At 43.9% G+C, this 20,838-nt stretch overlaps 1 protein-coding gene across 4 annotated transcripts in view; it reads left to right on the top strand.

Annotated features, from left to right (window-relative positions):
* dock4b (dedicator of cytokinesis 4b) overlaps nucleotides 1-20,838 on the top strand; it is a gene marked incomplete at both ends in the record, with an annotated part of 164,024 nt that overhangs the window by 103,807 nt on the left and 39,379 nt on the right. For 2 of the 4 annotated variants that reach the window (XM_080022378.1, XM_080022377.1), the window contains 16 exons: nucleotides 3,361-3,495; nucleotides 4,175-4,273; nucleotides 5,652-5,746; nucleotides 6,285-6,360; nucleotides 7,120-7,220; nucleotides 7,349-7,407; nucleotides 8,337-8,485; nucleotides 9,736-9,821; nucleotides 13,629-13,655; nucleotides 14,461-14,556; nucleotides 16,828-16,888; nucleotides 17,244-17,337; nucleotides 18,541-18,689; nucleotides 19,356-19,442; nucleotides 19,567-19,671; nucleotides 20,050-20,191. In XM_080022378.1, coding sequence (XP_079878504.1) covers nucleotides 3,361-3,495; nucleotides 4,175-4,273; nucleotides 5,652-5,746; nucleotides 6,285-6,360; nucleotides 7,120-7,220; nucleotides 7,349-7,407; nucleotides 8,337-8,485; nucleotides 9,736-9,821; nucleotides 13,629-13,655; nucleotides 14,461-14,556; nucleotides 16,828-16,888; nucleotides 17,244-17,337; nucleotides 18,541-18,689; nucleotides 19,356-19,442; nucleotides 19,567-19,671; nucleotides 20,050-20,191 — 1,561 coding nt within the window. The remainder of the gene's footprint in view (nucleotides 1-3,360; nucleotides 3,496-4,174; nucleotides 4,274-5,651; nucleotides 5,747-6,284; nucleotides 6,361-7,119; nucleotides 7,221-7,348; nucleotides 7,408-8,336; nucleotides 8,486-9,735; nucleotides 9,822-13,628; nucleotides 13,656-14,460; nucleotides 14,557-16,827; nucleotides 16,889-17,243; nucleotides 17,338-18,540; nucleotides 18,690-19,355; nucleotides 19,443-19,566; nucleotides 19,672-20,049; nucleotides 20,192-20,838) is intronic. The other 2 variants (XM_080022376.1, XM_080022375.1) reach the window with 1 other exon arrangement.

The following is a 20,838-nucleotide window of genomic DNA, read 5'->3' as shown; positions in this document are numbered from 1 at the left end:
GCAAACAGGTATTTGAAGCTGCTGGTGCCTCTGGAGTCCTGTGAACCTCAAGGTGTAGGATCCTCCAGAGGCTTGCAGCTGTGCTTAAAGCTACTTTTGGGCCCCCCCTAAGCAACGCTCACAAGCAGAAACGGTTGCAGTGAGCCCAGAAATACATGAAGACTCATTTTCAAACAGTCTTGTTTACTGATGAGTGCCGTGCCACCCCTACATGGTCCAGATGGATGGAGTAGTGGATGGTTGGTGGATGGCCACCATGTCCCAACAAGGCTGCCACGTCAGCAAGGAGGTGGCGGACTCATGGGGAGAGAGCTGGTGGGCCCCTTTAGGCCCCTGAAGGTGTGAAAATCACCTCGGCAAAGTACATAGAGTTTGTGATTGACCACTTTCTTCCACGGTACAAAAAGAAGAACCGTGCCTCCCATAGCAAAACCATCTTCATGCCTGACAATGCACCATCTCATGCTGCAAAGAATACCTCTGTGTCATTGGCTGCTATGGGCATAAAAGGAGAGAAACTCATGGTGTGGCCCCCATCCTCCCCTGACCTCCACCCTATTGAGAACCTTTGGAGCATCCTCAAGCAAAAGATCTGAGGGTGGGAGGCAGTTTGCATTAAAAGAGCAGCTCTGGGAGGCTGTTCTGACATCCTGCAAAGAAATTCAAGCAGAAACTCTCCAAAAACTCACAAGTTCAATGGAGGCAAGAATTGTGAAGGTGATATCAAAGAAGGCTCCTATGTCAACATGTAACTTGGCCTGTTAAGATGTTTTTGATTGAAATAGCTTTTGATTTCAGTAAATATGACCTCCTAATGCTGCACATTCAACAAATGACCATTTTCAGTTCTTTACAACCTATAAAATGTTTTGAAACTCTGTTGTGCACAATAATTTAGAACAGTGCATTTTGAGTTTTTTTTATTTTTGAAAAAAATACTGTTATCATTGGGAGGTTTGTTCAATAACATTCAAATTATACCCTCACGGCTGATGACTTGAAAATTATACTGGCTGTCATTTGCATCAACTACTTAGGAAAATCAGAGAAAAATATAATTTGCACGATAATATGGAACGCGGTGTGTATAAAGTATATTTCTGGCACTGGACTTTCCTGAAGCTTTTATCTCCTTTAAACTGTTTCTTTGTGTTCTAGTTCTACCTACCGTATATTCCTTTCCTTGTTCTTGCAGTATACACTGTGTGCGTTTGCGTGCGTGTGCGTGATGCAGCTCGGAAAAAAAACAATAACCAGCAACCCTGCGCTCCCCCTATTGACGGCGCAAACCGTAAAAGTAAAAAAAAAATAATAAAAAAAAAAGGCATCTGCTGCGTGGTAAACCCGTCAGGAGGGATGATATGTGTGTGTGTGTGCGTGTGTGTGTGTGTGTGACCTGTTTCATCGTCCTCGTTACTCTGTATTTGCTCCCTTCTCATGCGTGCCCTGTTCTCTGATGTTTCCTCCAGGCAGCGTCCCCCTCCCCCGGCGGGTGTCGTCAGAGCTTTGTTTTTTTTTTTATTGAATACAGAAATTGACACTCGTGCACGTTCAGACACACACACACACACACACACACACACACACAGCATTTCCTACATTTCATGTCGCTGTCCCCTGGAGTCAAACACTGATCACAAAAAAGGAGCCAAATTACGTTTAACGGGTGCGTCACTCAAATTTAAATGATGTCGTGGCGTATTGTCGTTTTCATTAAATATAATAACACAACGTCGCACAATAAAGCTCCGCTCTTGGTAGCGCGCTCACAAGAATCCTCACGTCAGTGTGGAAAAATTCTAATCTGTATCCTCCGTTGACCAGCGCTTTCCATGAAATGCTCCTCTGTGATCGTGTTGTGCACGGTAATTATATAGAACGCGGGTCTCAACACGGGTTCAGGGGCCCCCCGGGGGGGTTCTCCGGGAGGTTGTGGGCGGCCCCTAGCAAAACGATCAGCGGTTAAACTTAACCGCGATTACACTCTCAAGATGTAAACACCGTGTGTGCGTGTGTGCGTGTGTGCGTGTGTGCGTGTGTGCGTGTGTGCGTGTGTGTGTGTGTGTGTGTGTGTGTGTGTGTGTGTGTGTGTGTGTGTGTGTGTGTGTGTGTGTGTGTGTGTGTGTGTGTGTGTGTGCGCGCGCAACAGCGACCTTCCGGATCCTGGTTCCACTGTTATCTAGAGAACAGCCACTAAATCATATTTAACAACAGAGATGTTCCTCGACTGGGCTCCCAGACACAACATCTAATCCAGCGGGGTCCAGCGCGTATTTACTTACCGATTTGGAGGGTCTTGTAATTTATTCTTTATTTGCAGTTCTCCGTTAAATTGTTCCAAAAATAATCTTGCCTTGTTTTTCATTTGCCCTCCAAATGGCTATATAGTTATTTGGAAGGAGGGCATCTGGAGGCTTGATATATATTAAACCTCCAGCTGGATATACGGAGCATATTACTTAGACACTGTTTGATTAAATAAGTGTGAATCAGGGGAAGCTAGGCCGCTGAATCTCTGAGAAGGACAATTGAAGCCATCTCAACCCCTGGTGGCACATTATATTAACCCCCGCTGAGTGATTACACTGTAATGAGCCTCCTTTTAACCGACTTCACCGCTGGATCATTTCCGTGTCCGTTGCCGGATGACGGAGTGAGCGCTCGTGAGATGGACACCGAGCTGACACCTAATTGGGGAGCAAGGTTCACCATGGGGCTGCACCTGCTAAGATAGCACGGAGAACGAGTGGATGAATACAAAAACAAAATTTGAGAAAATAAACAAAAATACGAAAACAAAAAAATAATTTCAAAAATGATCATTCATAACAAGAGATATTTATATAAAATTAGAGAAAATGTACAATTTTTAATAATAATCTATATATTATTTTGCTGTGGACCCCCTACAATTCTTTGGGGATCTAGGGGGATCCCTCCGATTGGGATCCCATGGACCTGATCCTCCATCACACTGAAGTGGCAACTTGGAAAAGCGCACAGGAACAGCAGTTTCAATCACAATTTCGGAGTTTGCAGTCCCTGAGTTTGGCGTGATAACAGCCCCTTTTTTTGCCACCATTAAAGGCAAACAAACTTCCCTTGGCACGGCTCCCTTTTTCGAACTCTGATCCGAACTGTTCTGTCAGTTCCAGTTCACTCCAAATTCACCAGCTTCGCCGAAGAAACAGGGATCTGCCGCGGGCGTCCATGCTTTTCCCCAACAGAAGCAACTGAAACACATTTTGCTCCGAAGCGGGGCCGAGTGACTCGAAACGACCGGCTCCCGACTTCCAGTTGTGCGCGAACGCAGCATCAGATCTGTGAAAATGGTTTTTTGTGCTCATTTATTTGGCTTAGGAGCCGGCGGTGCCCGAGGAGGTGGAGCTGATCGTGGAGAGTCTTCTGGGCGTTCTGCTCAGAACCATCCTGGAAATCACCAACAGACCCCAACCGGCCGGACCGGCTCTGAGACTGCAGTTCCAGGACGTCACCGTACGTGTGTGTGTGTGTGTGTGTGTGTGTGTGTGTGTGTGTGTGTGTGTGTGTGTGTGTGTGTGCGTGTGCGTGTGTGTGAGCGTGTGCCTGCAATCGCGTGCTGGGTGTCTCCAAATTGTTTTGGGACTTGACAAAATGCACAGTAGTAATTACGGTTGTTTAATTGAGTCGAGCTGTTGTGGTACTTACAATTAAAATGATATTACTAACAATAAGGTGTCAAAGAGAGAATGGGAGTAATCATCATTATTATTCCGTTTGATTATTATGGGAGTCCCCTTGCATTTAGAGAGGCTCCGCTGCTCGGAATTTGCTCCAGAATGTACATTACAAGCTGTGTTTCTACAGTTACTTCACCCGCTGTTTCAGAGTCAGTTGTGGAATCATAACACAAGTAAAGAAAATATGTTTATATACAGTCTACTTATAGAAAAGTTTGTAAATGTGTCAGAGTTTGCTTGTTTTAACGAGATTATATTTGGTTCCCAATGCACCGGCTCTGATACTTCACTGTTTTGAAAAGAAAATAGCGGACTTGATGATTTTAAAATGGTAATCCATAATATTATCTGTGTTGGGTGGACTACATTTTCAGTTGGAAACGACTTTTTTTTTTTTTTTGTGGCTGCTAAATAAATGATCAAATATGCCCCCCCCCCCCCTCTCTCTCTCTCAGGGCGAGTTTGTGGCCTGCCTCTTGGCTCTGCTTCGACAGATGAGCGACAGGCACTACCAGCAGCTGCTGCAGGCCTTCACCAACAAGGACGACCTGAGGGTGTGTCCATCTTTACCCCTGTCTTTGAGTTTTATTCCTCATATGTGTCGGTATTACCGTATATATAGCACTTCCTAAACTGCCATGGTTCAGTTTTTGGAGAAAAGTGAAAAACCATTTGCATCAAAGCCGGTCGCGCTGAATGGTTTCCCCTCGCTGGTTAAATCCACATTCTCAAAACGCAGGGTCATTGCAAGAAGGCAATTTTCGTCACTCAATCCAACAGCTGTTGTGACAATCACCTTGGAACCTTAAAAACACAGATATAAAAAAAAAGAACCCCTGACGTCGATCCCCTGAACTCTCACTTTTCCCCAATGTGGCTGCCTGCATAAAAAATATATGGAGACTGGCCGAGTACTAGGTGTCCAGAAGCTCCAGGAAAGCTCCAGGAAAGCTCCAGGAAAGCTCCAGGAAAGCTCCAGGAAAGCTCCAGGAAAGCGCCAGGAAGCAAGCGAGAGTAATGCGGGTCGCGGGTTCATCGCGGCGAGAATGAAAATCAATGTTGTTTGAATATATCAGCAGTGAGCGGCGCTCCGCAGGGGCTTGGGAGCTGCAGGGGGTCTGCGGCCAGACTTGAAATGGGAATAGATAACACACGACCTCTGGACCGCTTTAAAGCAATTTGCAAGCGATTTACGCGTGTTCATATTTATTTTTTTCCGAGGGAGAAAGGAGATTTAAAAAGTCTTAGTGAAACAGGGAGCGCTCTCGCCACGGTGCCGGGATGAGGTTCGGAGTTCGCTTTATTTTCCAGAGAATTTATGTTTTGCTCTAAGTGGAAACAGCGTTCTTCTAAGTGATGCACTGCAGGAATTCAGGTTTTAATGGTTTAAGGTCCGGTTCTTTTATCTGTTATTCAGTGTATCTGCGGGTCCCTGAAAAAACCTTAAAAACCCTAAATTGCCCTTAAATTAAATATTATATATAATATATATAATTAAATAAATTATATAATTAAATAAATAAGCCTTAAAGCCCATAAATATTGGGCCTCAGCAGTGATTTAATAGTCTTAAATTAAAATATAAAATATTTAAACATAATTATTTGATTTATTTAATTTTATTTAATTCTATTACATGACAAAAGTCACTGTTTCTACCGAATTCTTACCTCTGACCTGTAGCTAATGTGTAGCACCTATCTGCAATTCTTTATTCAATAATAGAGACGAATTAAAATTTGGTTCCTAAATGTCCTTTAAAGTATTAAATGTAACCCTCCCACACCTGCACGCAGCCTGTTCTTTTTAACCAAAGGGGGTTGTCTGTATTTCTGCGACCGGGCGCGGTTACTTTGGGATTGATTGTGAAATGGGAATAAAAACGATGACAGAGCGATTCCTGATCGTCCTCGTCCCCCCCCTGGATTTCAGGACTTCCTCCTGCAGATCTTCACCGTCTTCAGGATCCTGATCCGCCCGGAGATGTTCCCCAAAGACTGGACCGTCATGCGGCTGGTCACTAACAAGTACGACACGCACGCGCACACACACACACACACAAACACACACATACACACACACACACACACACACACACACACACACACACACCTGAACAACCTGTGGGGGGACTCATGAATGGGACGCACGCAGATCTCCACTCCTGAGCCAACACACACACACACACACACACACACACACACAGGCTCTTTCCTTTTTTTTCCATTTCTTGTTTCATCACAACAAATAATAAGGAGCAGTTGATGGGAATGAGAATGCCACCTGACGAAATGTGTTCCGAGATTTTTTTTGGATGGATCCCTCAGGGTTTCTATGGCAACCCCATTCGTGCGTAATTGTTGTATTTACATTTTTTTTTTTCCCCATCTCTGGTTTGACTGGTTTGTTTAATTCATCGCTCCAGGTCCGAGCCTCGTCACAAGTAAATAAAGTAAACTCAGTTTCGTATCCGGTGAATGACGGTTGTTTCTCTGAGGTAAAACAGCGACTCTACAGCCACCATCTCTGTCTCTGTCGCTCTCTCTTTCCCTCTCCGTCTTCCAGTGTCATCATCACGACCGTGCTTTACCTGTCTGACGCGCTGAGAAAAAACTTCCTCAATGACAAGTTTGACTACAAGGTGAGGGCTGGTGTGTGTGTGTGTGTGTGTGTGTGTGTGTGTGTGTCTGTGTGTCTGTGTGTATGTGAGCGTACGTGGTATGACTGTTATTCAACATTTCAAGAAACCAATGCTTGTTGAATTTCCAAGGTACCTGAAAGACCGCATTTTGCCTGCCCATGCACAAACACACACACACACACACACACACACACACACACACACAGGTACAATGGCTTGGGTATTCCACCGCTGATATTCTCCTCAACTTGAACTTGAAGAGAAAATTGTACAGCTTACTATACTTACAGTTATTGTTCCTATTCGTGTTCATGTATTATATAGTGAACTGTATTGTCCTTTTAAGCCCTAATTTAATTTATTGACTTTTTTGGGTTATTATTTATTTTCTATTTAGACAGAATGAATGCGAAAAGCCGTTCAAAACGAGATGACAGAAAAAAGATATGAAAAAATTATTGACACACACAAAATGTATATACAAATAAATGTACTTAAAAGGAGCAAGTACATGAGTATAAAAAACACTCTAAAACACCTGATGGAGGATACCGCACGATGCTGAAGCCACAATTCCAATGCCTTGTACAGAATGCATCGCTGCTTAAAGCCTGATCGTTTTTCTTTTTTATTATTTTTTTATTTTTTTGCTTTTTACCTTTATTTTTTAAGTTCCCCAAACTTCCCCCAAAAAAGCTTGTGAAGACTTCTGGCAGAACACACCCCAACACTACTGTGTATTGTGTGCGTGGTTTCCAGGTGTGGGACTCATACTTCTACCTGTCCGTGATCTTCATCAACCAGCCCTGTCTGCAGCTGGAGACCTTCTCCCCGTCCAAGAGGAAGAGGATCCTGGAGAAGTGGGTCACGCAACATGCCTCATTTTGGAAAATTCTCTTTATTCCTCGAAAAATATATTCTCATCCCGTACATCTGGAACAAGTACATAGCCAGTATACATCTTTAACCCCCTGCTGTTCTCCTGCAGGTATGGAGACATGAGGGTGATGATGGGATGCGAGATCTTCAGCATGTGGCAGAATTTAGGTACAGTATGGGAGAACCGCTTTTTTACAGCAACATAAGATTAGTCAAGATGAGATGACAATTCATCAATGCATATTCCGTAGATCGGTGTTTTCCAAACCCCGGTTCGCGGCCCACAGCCGGGTCGCGGGAGTCCTTGCCGAGGCATGTGGCAGAAATCCTTCCTCGGCCGTTTCGAATTGTATCTCTAAAATAACCAAAAAGAAGATGAGTCTGTAAACTCTGAATGGAATTATAATGCCTAATTTATGAACGTAATATATGTAAATTGCGTGAATACCGTCTTCTGTCTTCATCTGATTTATCAAACATCTCGTGTCTCAGTAATGGTTTGTTTGCCTCTTAAAGCCGCAATATCAGTGTTAAGCGCAGAAATGGCTGTGAGTGCTTTCAGAAATATTAATTAATGTGCGGATTTGCTCGAGACCCGTTGTGAAGTGGTTTGCGATGGTTCTTCATTTTCATAAAGACAATCCCCCGGAAAAAGTGGGGGAAAAAAACAAACAAAAAAAACCCCACATTGCTCTAGAGGCTGTTTATGCCCGAAACACTAATGCATTTGGCCATTCATAAAAAAAAAAAGAAGGAACAAAAAGATGAATTTGTTGTTCCTATTAATAGTTGAGATGCAACTTGTAGGGACGCCATTTCGTTTTATAATTATTGAATCACTTACGACAAAATAGAGGCTCCGGCGAATATAACGGTGTTCTAATAGAAGCTGTTGTTGAGGCCAGAGATGAAATACTGAAGAGAGGCGTTGTGTGCCGTGCCACAGGGCAGGGCCGTTCTGCCCCTTTCGGGGGGAAAAGACCACGACTCAGGGATGATGACAACAAAATGTCAAAAGCGCTACGGTCCCCCGCAGCGCTTGCTCTGTGTTGAACCCCCCGCCCTCGGCCTTCAACTTCCACCTTGCCTCCTCCCAGGGGAGCACAAGCTCAACTTCATCCCGGCCATGATCGGCCCCTTCCTGGAGGTGACGCTGGTCCCGCAGCCCGACCTGAGGAACGTCATGATCCCCATCTTCCACGACATGATGGACTGGGAGCAGCGCCGCAGCGGCAACTTCAAACAGGTGTATAGAGGGATGGATGGATGGATGGATGGAGGGATAGATGGATGGATGGATGGATGGAGGGATAGAGAGCGGTAGATAGATAGATGGATGGATCGATAGATAGATAGAGTGATAAATTAATAGATAGATGATAGAGAGATGAATAGATGGATGGATAGATAGATAGAGGGAGATAGATAGATAAATATGTAGATGGATGGATAGAGAGCAATAGATAGATAGATAAATAGATGGATAGATACATGGATGATAGATAGATCGATAGAGAGAGATAGATAGATAGATCGATGGGATAAATGGATAGATAGATAGATAGCTAGAAGGATGGATGCATAGATTGATAGAATAATGTAATATAAATAACACCAATAGAAATAAGGCAATGAAACTATTGGGATTAACTTGAAGATAGAAAAATATGGATGTACAATAAAGAATAAATGTGAGTTAAACAATGAACAATAGAAATGTATAAAATTGACTATTACAATAACCTACTGATGAACATTGAACGATAAGTTACCGAAAAAGCAATAAAATAAACCTCAAAGAACAACAATGAAGAAAAAAAAGTCAATAGTCCACAAACCTCGACATTAACTAGAAGATGGGAAACATTCCAATATACAGGAACCACAACCACACAATAAACACAAAAATAAACAATGAATATAAATAATATATTGGCAAATATGCAATTCAATAAATCTAATGATAAGACCAATAAATATATAAAAAATCACGATAATGTTAGAACAATGACAAAGATGTGTTCAAATATTTCACAAATTAGCTTTGCAATGCGGCATGAAATGAAATAATTATTTCCTGGAGACTGACATTTTTGCCAGATTAGTTTAATTCAGCCCAATAAAATTGATCATCTTTTGGGGCTGAACGCATGATGATCTAGCGGCTCCTCGTGGATGTTTGCGGGTACTGCAAGAAAAAGTTGCACTGAAAGCCAGCAGCTTTCTAAACCTTCCTCGATTCCCTGGAAATACTCTTTCTAACAGATCCCACTATATATTGTTTTCTGAAATTTTGTATTACTTTTTCCTTTTTTTGACATTTTACCGTGTGTTCTGTGCAAAAAAGACATGTATATAAACACACCGGGCCAATGGAGCATGATTCTGAATAACAGATCTTTAGTTATTTGGCTCTGACCTTTTCTTATTTTGGATTTATTTGGCAAAACGCTCTCGCCCATGTGAATTCTTACGTATTTATTTTTTCCTCCGCAGGTGGAGGCCAAGCTGATCGACAAGCTGGACAGTCTGATGTCCGAGGGCAAAGGAGACGAGACCTACAGGGAGCTGTTCAACAGCATGTGAGTGGCAGCGCTGCCAAAACAAAAACAAAGGAAAAACAAAGTAATAGTAAAATGTGGGTCCTGGAGGTAAGAAGGGAGCGATATACTGCTGAGATGAAAACACAGATTTACCCATTAAACCGTTACCGAAAATAATAATACAAATAAATAAAGTTTTAAACACGGTACGGGATTAAAATTATATTTAATATTTGTTCATGCCCAAATAAGGCATTTTCAATTTGCATATCAACACTATGTGCGTTGAAATAGAACAACCAAAAAAGGCACAGGGGATTAGATAAGATTAAAATAGGAGCGTGGTCGTCCCTAAGGGGGGGAAATTAATGGGGAAAAAGGCTTTTCAATTAATTAATTTCAAGCAGTACAACATGTGAGATCGTGGCGCGTCACAATATAAAACGGGTGGAAAAGGACGAGCGTGAAGAAAAGAGAAAAACGCGTACAAATCCAATTTACAGAAAATAAGTCAGCCACGTTAGATTACCTGCTCAGGTTAGATTACCTGCTTACCGACCAGGTTCCCGGGTGACGCGGTTGCGCCATCGCACGACTGGTCAATACTGGATCGCTTTCGACGATTCTGCAGGCCGATCGCTCAGGGTCGACTCCTGGCGGTCCGAAATGAACGAGATGACTTTCGGCAAAAACAAAGAAACGCCTGAGTTCTCCCTCAAAGCCGGATGTTTACTGAAGAACGAAGTGGAGAGGCTTTTATCCACAACGAGGCACTTGACATCACCGCGCTGTAAGATATTAAAAAAAAACCAAAACAAGTGTTTTTGCTTTGGGGACGAGCAGCCGCCCACTTTGTTTGTTGCGAATAAAAGGGTCCACTCGACGAGGCGTCCTTGCTGCATGTCGCTGCCCACGCCAGCGGCTGTTTGGATCCTGGCCGCTCTGGACCTGATCCCATGAACAGAGTTTAGGCATTTAGCCACGCTTAGCTTAGTTACACGTGTTATCTGTTGTCTTAATATGTCAGAGTCACCGTCACCCTCTGGAGCACGTCATGTAATAACAACACGTCATGTAATAACAACATGTTATGTAATAACACATCATGTAAAAACATGTTATGTCATAACACATCATATAATAACAGCATGTTATGTAATAACAACACATCATGTAAAAACATGTTATGCAATAACAACACATCATGTAATAACAGCATGTTATGTTATAACAACCCATCATGTTAAAAACGTGTTATGTAATAACAACACATCAGATAATAACAGCATGTTATGAAATAACGAATCATGTAAAAACATGTTATGTAATAATAACACATCATATAATAACAGCATGTTATGTAATAACAACACATCATGTAAAAACATGTTATGCAATAACAACACATCATGTAATAACAGCATGTTATGTTATAACAACCCATCATGTTAAAAACGTGTTATGTAATAACAACACATCAGATAATAACAGCATGTTATGAAATAACAAATCATGTAAAAACATGTTATGTAATAACAACACATCATATAATAACAGCATGTTATGTAATAACAACACATCATGTAAAAACATGTTATGCAATAACAACACATCATGTAATAACAGCATGTTATGTTATAACAACCCATCATGTAAAAACGTGTTATGTAATAACAACACATCAGATAATAACAGCATTTTATGAAATAACAAATCATGTAAAAACATGTTATGTAATAACACATCATGTAAAACATGTTATGTAATCACAACACATCGTGTAATAGCATGTTATGTAATAACAACATGTTATGCAATAACAACACATCATGTAATAGCAACATGTTATGTAATAACAACACATCATGTAAAACATGTTATGTAATCACAACACATCGTGTAATAGCATGTTATGTAATAGCAACATGTTATGCAATAACAACACATCATGTTAACACAACATATTATGTAATAACGACATTTTATGTATTAACAGGTCATATAATTACATCATGGTATGTGATACTACACATATGTAATAGCATGTCATGTTATAACGGCAACCCATTATGTTATAACAACATTTTATGTTATACCATGTTATGTTATGACAACATGTTATGTTATAACAACACATCATGTAACAACAGCACATTATGTTATAACATTGTTTTATGTAATAACAAGTTATCTAATATCACATTTTGTAATAACATTGCTTTCTGCAATAGCTTGCCCAAATGTGATCAATTTCAGCTTCTTGTAAGGGATGATGTGCAGCCAGACAGTCATGGTGATCAGGTGTTTCTTGTTTCATCTGAGGGTATCTCATATTACAGCATCGCTGTCAATCCTCCCTTTTTCCTGGAATTCTACCGCATTCGACCCTTCTTTTCCGCTATCTTCCCGGTTTTATTTGCCATAAATACCCCGTTTTTTTTACTTAAAAAAAAAAAAAAAAAGTTGGCGGTGCCGCTCCTCTCCGCTCCGCTGACACAGGCGCGATCCCCTCTCCGTTTCTTCAAACAAAAACAATAATAACAGTGTTTTCATTGTAGATGTATTTATAACTGAATGAAAAGACGGTGCGTAAGCGTGCGCAACAGGGTTTACAACTCTTCAGTTCCCAATCTAGACAGGGATGTTTTACGATAACGACCGGCTGGCTGCACACTATTTAACTTACTGCACGGCTACGTACGAAATAAAACAATACGTTGAGACGGAATATCGATTTGAAATGATCTCATCGTGATCAAGCACTCCACGGCGCTGTGCGGTGACTGGTAATAATGTATGGAAACGTGGCACGTGATGCAAATGTTATCACCAGATTCAGGCGTTATTGAATAATAAAGGCTAGTTATGTCAACGTGCTATCCCAATACGATCCGGAATGCATTACTACCGTCAGCGCATCTCTGCCACCCCGTTGTACCCACAATCCTTTGCTCTTGATCCCTCTCGCGCTGTCACGGTGAGAGCTTTGGATACTTAGCGTTTAGCTGTACACTCACAAACAGTTAACGGGCGTCATTATAGTCATAATCATATTCATAATCATTGTCTACACACAACGTCCGTGGAACATTCCCGTCTTCCCCGTTCCTTGCTTCGTGCCGTTGCATGTTTTTACGCATTTGTGTGTGTGTGTGTGCGTGTGTGTGCGTGTGCGTGTGCGTGTCCCCGTGCTTTATTGTGTTGTTTTGTGTTCCTCCCTCCCCGCAGCTTATTGAAACCATTTAATCTCGCGCTCCGAGGCTTAATTTGATCCACGCCGCCGCGTCGCCTCCCTCCATACGTCTTCTTTCTTCCGCTCCTCCCGTGGAGTTTTCTCCTTAAATCTCGGGATTTGGTACCGGCTGAGGATTTTCGTTTGGTTTTTTTCATCCTCGCATATATTGTCCCATTTTTCTCCCCCCGTCCATCAGCCTCATTATCTGTGGATCACTGGAGGAGATTGCTTTAGTCTGGCACCACAACAGTTCCCCGCTGTTTAACGTTTGTTCCCTCAGTATTCGCTATAACAGTCTCAATATGTCTTATTCAATTATAGCACTTTATTCTTTCAACCCACGTTAGCTTTTTCCATGTGTTTAGTTCTATTTTTCCCTCTTTTTTTCCTGTTTGAAGTCGTAATATTTTCCTGCTGCTAACCCCCCTAACTCCGAAATTAACCTGTGTGTGTGTGTGTGTGTGTGTGTGTGTGTGTGTGTGTGTGTGTGTGTGTGTGTGTGTGTGTGTGTGTGTGTGTGTGTGTGTGTGTGTGTGTGTGTGTGTGTGTGTGTGTTGGTATTAATATTATTAATATTAATTTATTCCGCCTATGCTTCCCACCTGGAGTAGAATTCCTCTGTTTGGTCCGTACCCTAGGTAAGACACGTGCGTCTCTGTGCCGTCTTGTGAAGGTGGTTGAAAAGTGCCAAAATTTGGTCAAAAACTGGTGAATTTGTACAATTTATGATCAATTCCAAGATCTCTATTGCAAATTATAGAATATTGGTCCATTGTTTTTATATATAATATAGATATTGGTATTAAAACTAATAATTTATAAAAGATATAGATTTTTCTTTTGTAACAAAAAATGCTTATTTTCCGGCAGATTTTCACAGAACTTTGGTAATTTGGGAAATTTGGGAACTTGGTAATGTGTTTATTATTATTTTTTTTTGTAAAATTATGGGAATTGGCAAAAATTACGTTGTTTTTTTAACGACTGTCGATCAAGAGTCTATAATTATATTTATTATTATAATTATTATAATAAAACTTATAATAATAATAATTATTATTATTATTACCATCATTATTATTGTTATTATTATTAATATTATTATTATTATTATCAATTGTCATAATAATATGCTAATATTTTAATCTTCTATCACAGAAGCAAGTGTAAATATGCAAGTACTTTCAGACTTTCTTTTTAGCTGCTACAGGCTCAGGTGGCATCAGACACCGCGCTCAGTCTCCGTTTTTTGCTTATTCTTATCTTTTCTTCCCCCCGTTCCTTCATTATTTTTTCTTATGCTTCTCCCTGCACTTTTATCCCTGCATTTCCCTGTGCTCCTTCCGAATTTCCTACGGCTGCACCACCACCACACCTCTGCTCCACTGTTGAACTCACTCTCTGTCTCCGCAATCTCCCTCTCCCTCTCTCTCTCTCTCTCAGCCTGCTGAAGAAGATAGAGCGAGAGACGTGGAGGGAGAGCGGCATCTCTCTGATCGCCACGGTGACACGCCTTATGGAGAGGCTGCTGGACTACAGGTGACACGCACACACACACACACACACACACACACACACTCCAACGATGGAAGAAGATGTTGGAAAAGACTCAATGTCAACGATTAGAAAGCATGTTATCACACATCACTCCAGTATTTAAGATCCTTTTTTTTTTTTTTTTTTTTTTTACCGTTCATATTATGGGTTTATTTAAACGATCATCTTTCTCACAGCCCGGATGATCTTAGGTCCCGTGAGGCCCTTTTCTTTTATTTTGTATGCGTCGAGTTGACTTGTCATTCCGATCACCTGCCAATTGGTCGACTCAAGCTCTCCACAGCCTCTGTCTCTGCTTTGTGTCACTGAAAAGCAGATGCGCACTCACACATTCCACTCAGATGATTTTCGGGGAAACAGGCCGTGTGTGTCCTCCCTCCACGAGTGGTTCGCTCCGTTTCCCGGAACGATCAGGCAGCAGTGGGGCTTTTATGAACAGGAAAGCAAAGCTGTATGACTGATATAATAAACAAGCCGGGAACAGCGGTCACACTCACAAATGAGGGTTTTTACGGACGAATGAAAGGACACGTACGATAGATAACGCTATTATGATCTATATAGATGGACAGACAAAATAAAGTGAGAGTAGAATAAAATTAAAATAGACGTCCGAAATGTTACATACAGTAAGAAGAACTGTCCGTTATGGTTAAACGTCACCAAGCCCGACTCTGATCGCCCCGACGGAGCCGGCCGGAGGTGGGATTGTATGACCGTATGTATATGTATGTGACAAATAATCTCTTGAACTTGAACTTGATTGTACAGTCTTATTGCGGCAGGCAGTAAAGATGTCCTGTGGCGCTCCTTAGTGCGGCGCAGTTGTGACAATCTTTCGCTGAAGGAGCTTCCCTGCGCTGCCGCGGTGTCATGTCGGGGATGGGAGCGATTGTCCACGACGGCCAGGAGATTGCTCCCGATCCTCCCGTTGGCCACCTCCTCCACAGTGTCCAAGGGTGAGAGGGAGGACAGAACCAGCTCTTTTGAATAAGCTCGCACTGCCTCTCGGTGTCACCCACCCGGATGCCGTAGCACCTCCCAGCGTGCGGCGCCGCGCTGGCCACCACAGCCCGGTAAGACGTGGTCGGCAGAGTCCTGCGCGCGCCAGAGGACCCGAGCCTCCTCAGGAGATAAAGCCGGCTCCGGCCCCTCCCGTACGGGGGTGTCGGTGTTACCAGCCCGGTCCGGTTGGTCGTCCAAGAGCGCGCCCGGGCACTTGTAGCTCTGGACCGCCTCCACGTCCTCTCCCCGGGTGGGAGCAGGAGACAGGGGGAGCGTCCTCCTGGAGTCCACCACCACCTCCCTGCGCTTGCTTATGTTGGGCGGCAGATGGCCGACACCGCTCAACAAAAACCGTCCGACGGTCCTCTGCCCCCGGTCGCCCGTCCTCCACTGACACATCCCGCGATAGCAGCGTCGTCGGCGTACTTCTGCAGGTGGCAAGTATCTGCGTTGTGCCTGACGTCCGAGGTATAGAGGGAGAAGAGAGGGGGGGAAGCAGAGCCGTACCCCTGGGGGGGCGCCGGCGCTGCTCACCGCCCCGGTCCGACGCATCACGTCCCTGCAGCCGTACAAACTGTGGCCCGTTGGTCCGGTGGTTGGTAATCCAGGAAACAATGGGGGCGTCCCGCTGCGTCTTCAGCAGCTTATCCGCGAGTAGTGAGGGCTGTGTGGTGTTAAATGGGCCGGAGAAGTCAAACGAACATGACCTTCACTGGTCAGCCCAATACGGCAGGTGTCAGGCTGCAGTAAGTACCACGTACAGTCTCGCAGCATTACAAAATAAAATGAAGTCTTAGAAACCCGGAGCCCTGGAGCGGGTTCTCTGGTCTGGAGCTGGTCCGGGGGCTTTTATACCCTGCAGCCGCCTCTGAGTTCAGCGGGGAACGGCTCGACCAGTCGTAGAGGAGGATCCACACAGCCTACGAGATCAGCCAATCATACCAGTGGAGCTGCGCAGAGTGTAAAATAAAACAAACACAGCTTTGGTCGTTTAAAAGTGGACGCGTTGGCGGTTGGTCTGAAAGGCGACGCAACTCGTCCTGAGTGCATACAGTAAACAAAATGAGGATAAGCTTTTTTGGGCTACAAGATAATAATAATAATAATAAAAATAATAATAATAAATATATTATACAATAAGAAATGATAAAAATGAAACACTAAAATAAACACTCTTTAGGTTGTAAAAAGCATTTATTCAGCCACAGCTTAACTTCTCCCTGACTCCTTCATTCCTCTCCCTCACAGGGACTGTATGAAGCTGGGAGAGGTGGATGGCAAGAAGATTGGCTGCACCGTCAGTCTGCTGGTCAGTCTATCTATCTGTCTATGTATCTGTCTGTCTCTCTGTCTGTCTGTCTGTCTGTCTGTCTGTCTGTCTGTCTGTCTATCTCCATCCAACCATCCATCCATCGGCCAGCTGGCTTTGCGGGCGATCACGGTGGAAGCATCCGCCAAAAATCCACTGCTGCACTGTGCCACCGTGCAATCTGTTCCTGTCCCAATCACACATCTCTGTTCTCATTTGCATCACCCTCTCTCTCTCTCTCTCTCGCTTTCCTCTCTCTCCACTCCAATGTTCTTGATTTCTTCTTTGGTACCTTTTGTTGCTCAATTCCACATAATCTCCTCCTCCTCCTCCTCCTCCTCCTCCTCCTCTGCAGAACTTCTACAAGACCGAGCTGAACAAGGAGGAGATGTACATCCGCTACATCCACAAACTGTATGATCTGCACCTGAAAGCACAGAACTACACAGGTACTACTCCAGGCACAATATTTTTTATAAACATTTAATATGTACATAACAAATAATAACATAATAACAAAACTTGACAAGCGTAAGGATCTGAGCCACTTTGACGAGGACCAAACTGTGATGCTAGACGACTGGGTCAGAGCATCTCCAAAACCACAGGTCTTGTGGGGTGTTCCCGGTGTGCAGTAGTTGGTACCTACCAAGAGTGGTCCAAGGAAGGACAACCGGTGAACCGGCGACAGGGTCATGGGCTCATTGATGCGCGTGGGGAGTGAAGTCTAGCCCGTCTGGTTCGATCCCACAGAAGAGCTACTGTAGCACAAACTGGTAAAAAAGGTAATGCTGCTATGATAGGAAGGTGTCAGAACACACAGTGCATCACAGCTTGCTGTGTGTGGGGCTGTGTAGCTGCAGACCGGTCAGAGTGTCCAAGCTGAGCCCTGTCCACCACTGAAAGCACCTACAATGGACACGTGAGCATCAGAACTGGACCATGGAGCCATGGAAGAAGGTGGCCTGGTCTGATGAATCATGTTTTCTTCTACGTCATGTGGATGGGCGGGGTTAGGGTCCGATCCGATGGAGCATCTGTGGGATGTGCTGGAACAACAAGCCCGATCCGTGGGGGCCCCACCTCACAACTTCCAGGACTTAAAGGATCTGCTGCTCACGTCTTGGTGCCAGACACCACAGGACACCTTCAGAGGTCTGGTGGAGTCCATGCCTCCATGGCTCACAGCTGTTTTGGCACGAGGGGGAGCTACACAATATTAGAGGTTATTAGTGGTGGTTTTAATGTTGTGGCTGATTATTTTATTTTTATTTTTAGTTTTTTTAGCAGAGTAGGCAGAGGCTCAATAACGGTGCCTTGAGCGACACCAGCAAATTAACTAGTCCTGTGTACGTAAGCCAAAATTGAGGATCGACAGAATATTATTACCCCCTTTAGTTTTGTTGTGTCGCGTTGTACTGGTGTGTTTCTGAGGTTATGAGCCGCCCAACTAGTGTTTGGGACACGAGGGTTTTGGGGTTTCGACGGCCCAGTGCTCATTAGTCATATTGTCCGAAAATATCCTGGCAGCTGGCGGTTCAGTTCTAATTAAAGTAATGGGAAGGCAGGAACTGTCAGCAATTAGGGGAGAATAAGAAGTTGACATGGTGTGTGTGTGTGTGTGTGTGTGTGTGTGTGTGTGTGTGTTGCAGAGGCCTCGTACACGCTGCTGCTCTACGACGAGCTGCTGGAGTGGTCGGAGCGGCCGCTGAGGGAGTTCCTCAACTACCCCATGCAGAGCGAGTGGCAGAGGAAGGAGTACCTGCACCTCACCATCGTCCAGAACTTCGACCGGGGGAAGGTAGCTCCACCACCCCCTATATATATATATATATATACACATACATATCGGTGCTGGGTACATTGATAGTGTGCCTGTCTGTCTCTCACACTATCTATGTATGCAGCTTTTCTTTCTGTCTCCTCCCTTCCTCGGGGTCTTGACTTCCTTTCTTATGCAGATCGTATCACTCCTTCTCTTACTCCGCCAGTCCCATTACACCTTGTTATCTTAACCACCGCTCTCTTCCCTCCGTGGCCCGATGGAATCCCTCCAACTCCCACAAAAGGGGAATAAAGATGTATCCGAGCGCTCAGCACTGCTGATCAAACCGCATAGCGCTGCAGAATCATTAGGAGCACTCCCGTCGTTACTCATAGTCCAATTTCCCCCCCCCCACCCCCGAAAAACCCGCGGACGCCGCCATCTGCCGGAGCCGCCGCCCGGGGAATAAAAACGCGGCGGGAAAGGAAAGCTTTCCATTTAATTAGCAAGATGGCCGCGAGCCACGTGCACCTGCACAGCGCCGGGGCCGTAGGTTAGGGCCTGATTCCTTGGTATTGTTAGCTCGCCAGTGCCATCTAGTGGAGACAATAAACCGCCCCCTCTCTCTTGGGCGTGAGGTTCACGTATTTGAGCTCTTGTGGGACGTTGTCACTAAAAATTAAAAGCGCATGCGTTTTCCAGTGTTGGGAGAACGGCATCATCCTGTGCCGAGAGCTGGCCGACCAATACGAGTCCTACTACGACTACAGGAACCTGAGCAAGATGAGGGTGAGTTCCCCACAGCCTGCAAAACCTTTGTCTAATATTACGGTCCCAAGAGCCAAATTTACAAAAATAAAAAAATAAAAAATTTGATTTACAATGATCCATATTGTCCTTCTTCTTTCACCAGATGATGGAGGCTTCTCTCTACGACAAGATCATGGACCAGCAGCGACTGGAGCCGGAGTTCTTCAGGGTCGGCTTCTACGGGAAGAAATTTCCCTTCTTCCTCCGGGTAAAACATGCGAATCCCCGCCCCCCCCCTTCCTCTCCGTAGATGCCTCGACATTTATTATTTAATTATTTCTTTTTTTTTTTTTTTTTTTTTCTTTTGATGGAAAACATAACGTTGGTTCAATTCCATTTCCCTTTACGAGAGAAAGCATCCAAGGTGACATCCCCGGTCAATGTCACCGGATTTTGGGGGGGGGGGAACAAAACGGGGACGTGCAGTGGCGCCGCGCCGCCACCGGGGGTCAAACTAACTCCGTGGAGGATTTTCATTCTCTCTCTTTTTTTTTTTTTCCTATTTTTTTCCTTCCCTCCTCCTCCTCCTCCTCCTCCACCTCCACCTCCACTCCCTCCCCTTCCGTCTCTTCCGCTCTTTCCGCAGAATAAGGAGTTTGTGTGTCGCGGGCATGACTACGAGCGTCTGGAGGCGTTCCAGCAGAGGATGCTCAACGAATTCCCCCACGCCATCGCCATGCAGCACGTCAACCAGCCCGACCAGACCATCTACCAGGCCGAGGCCCAGTGTATCCCCAAAAGAGAGAGAGAGAGAGAGAGAGAGAGAGAGAGAGACGCGTGCATGCAGACACGCGTGTACACACACACACACACACCCACACACACACACACACACGTGCACGTACACACACGACCTGATGCATACTTAACGATGCTCAAAGGCACGTCTTCTGATAAGCAATTATAAAACACACACATACACACAAACACACACACACACACACACACACATTCTGTATTATAACTGGCCTGCACTTGCAGTGTTTACACAGTGGTGGAAAATAACACTTCGGTACTAAGGTTCATTTTTGAAGCATCTGTACTTTACTCAAGTACCTTTTTACTCTATTATATTGATGTATGTGTGCTTTTTTACTCTGCTTTACTGTCTTTTAACTTAGTCGCATTACCTTTAGTTACTTGTTCAGTTATTTAGATACTTATTTTCTTATATTTAGTTGTATATTTATATGCATTATTCATCTAAAGTATACGATATACTATTTGATTGTAAATTGTAATTAGGATACACACTGGCACTCATCTGTCTAAAAGAAGCTTGCACCATAGACAGGCAGTGAATTTAACACTTTAAATGCATTTAATAGCACTTCAACTTTAAGTAATTTAACTTTAATATACGTTTACTGAAGTA

The sequence above is a fragment of the Zeus faber genome, assembly GCF_960531495.2.
Source record: "Zeus faber genome assembly, chromosome: 21".
Lineage (NCBI taxonomy): Eukaryota > Metazoa > Chordata > Actinopteri > Zeiformes > Zeidae > Zeus > Zeus faber.
This window is presented reverse-complemented; position numbering and strand designations above follow the sequence as displayed.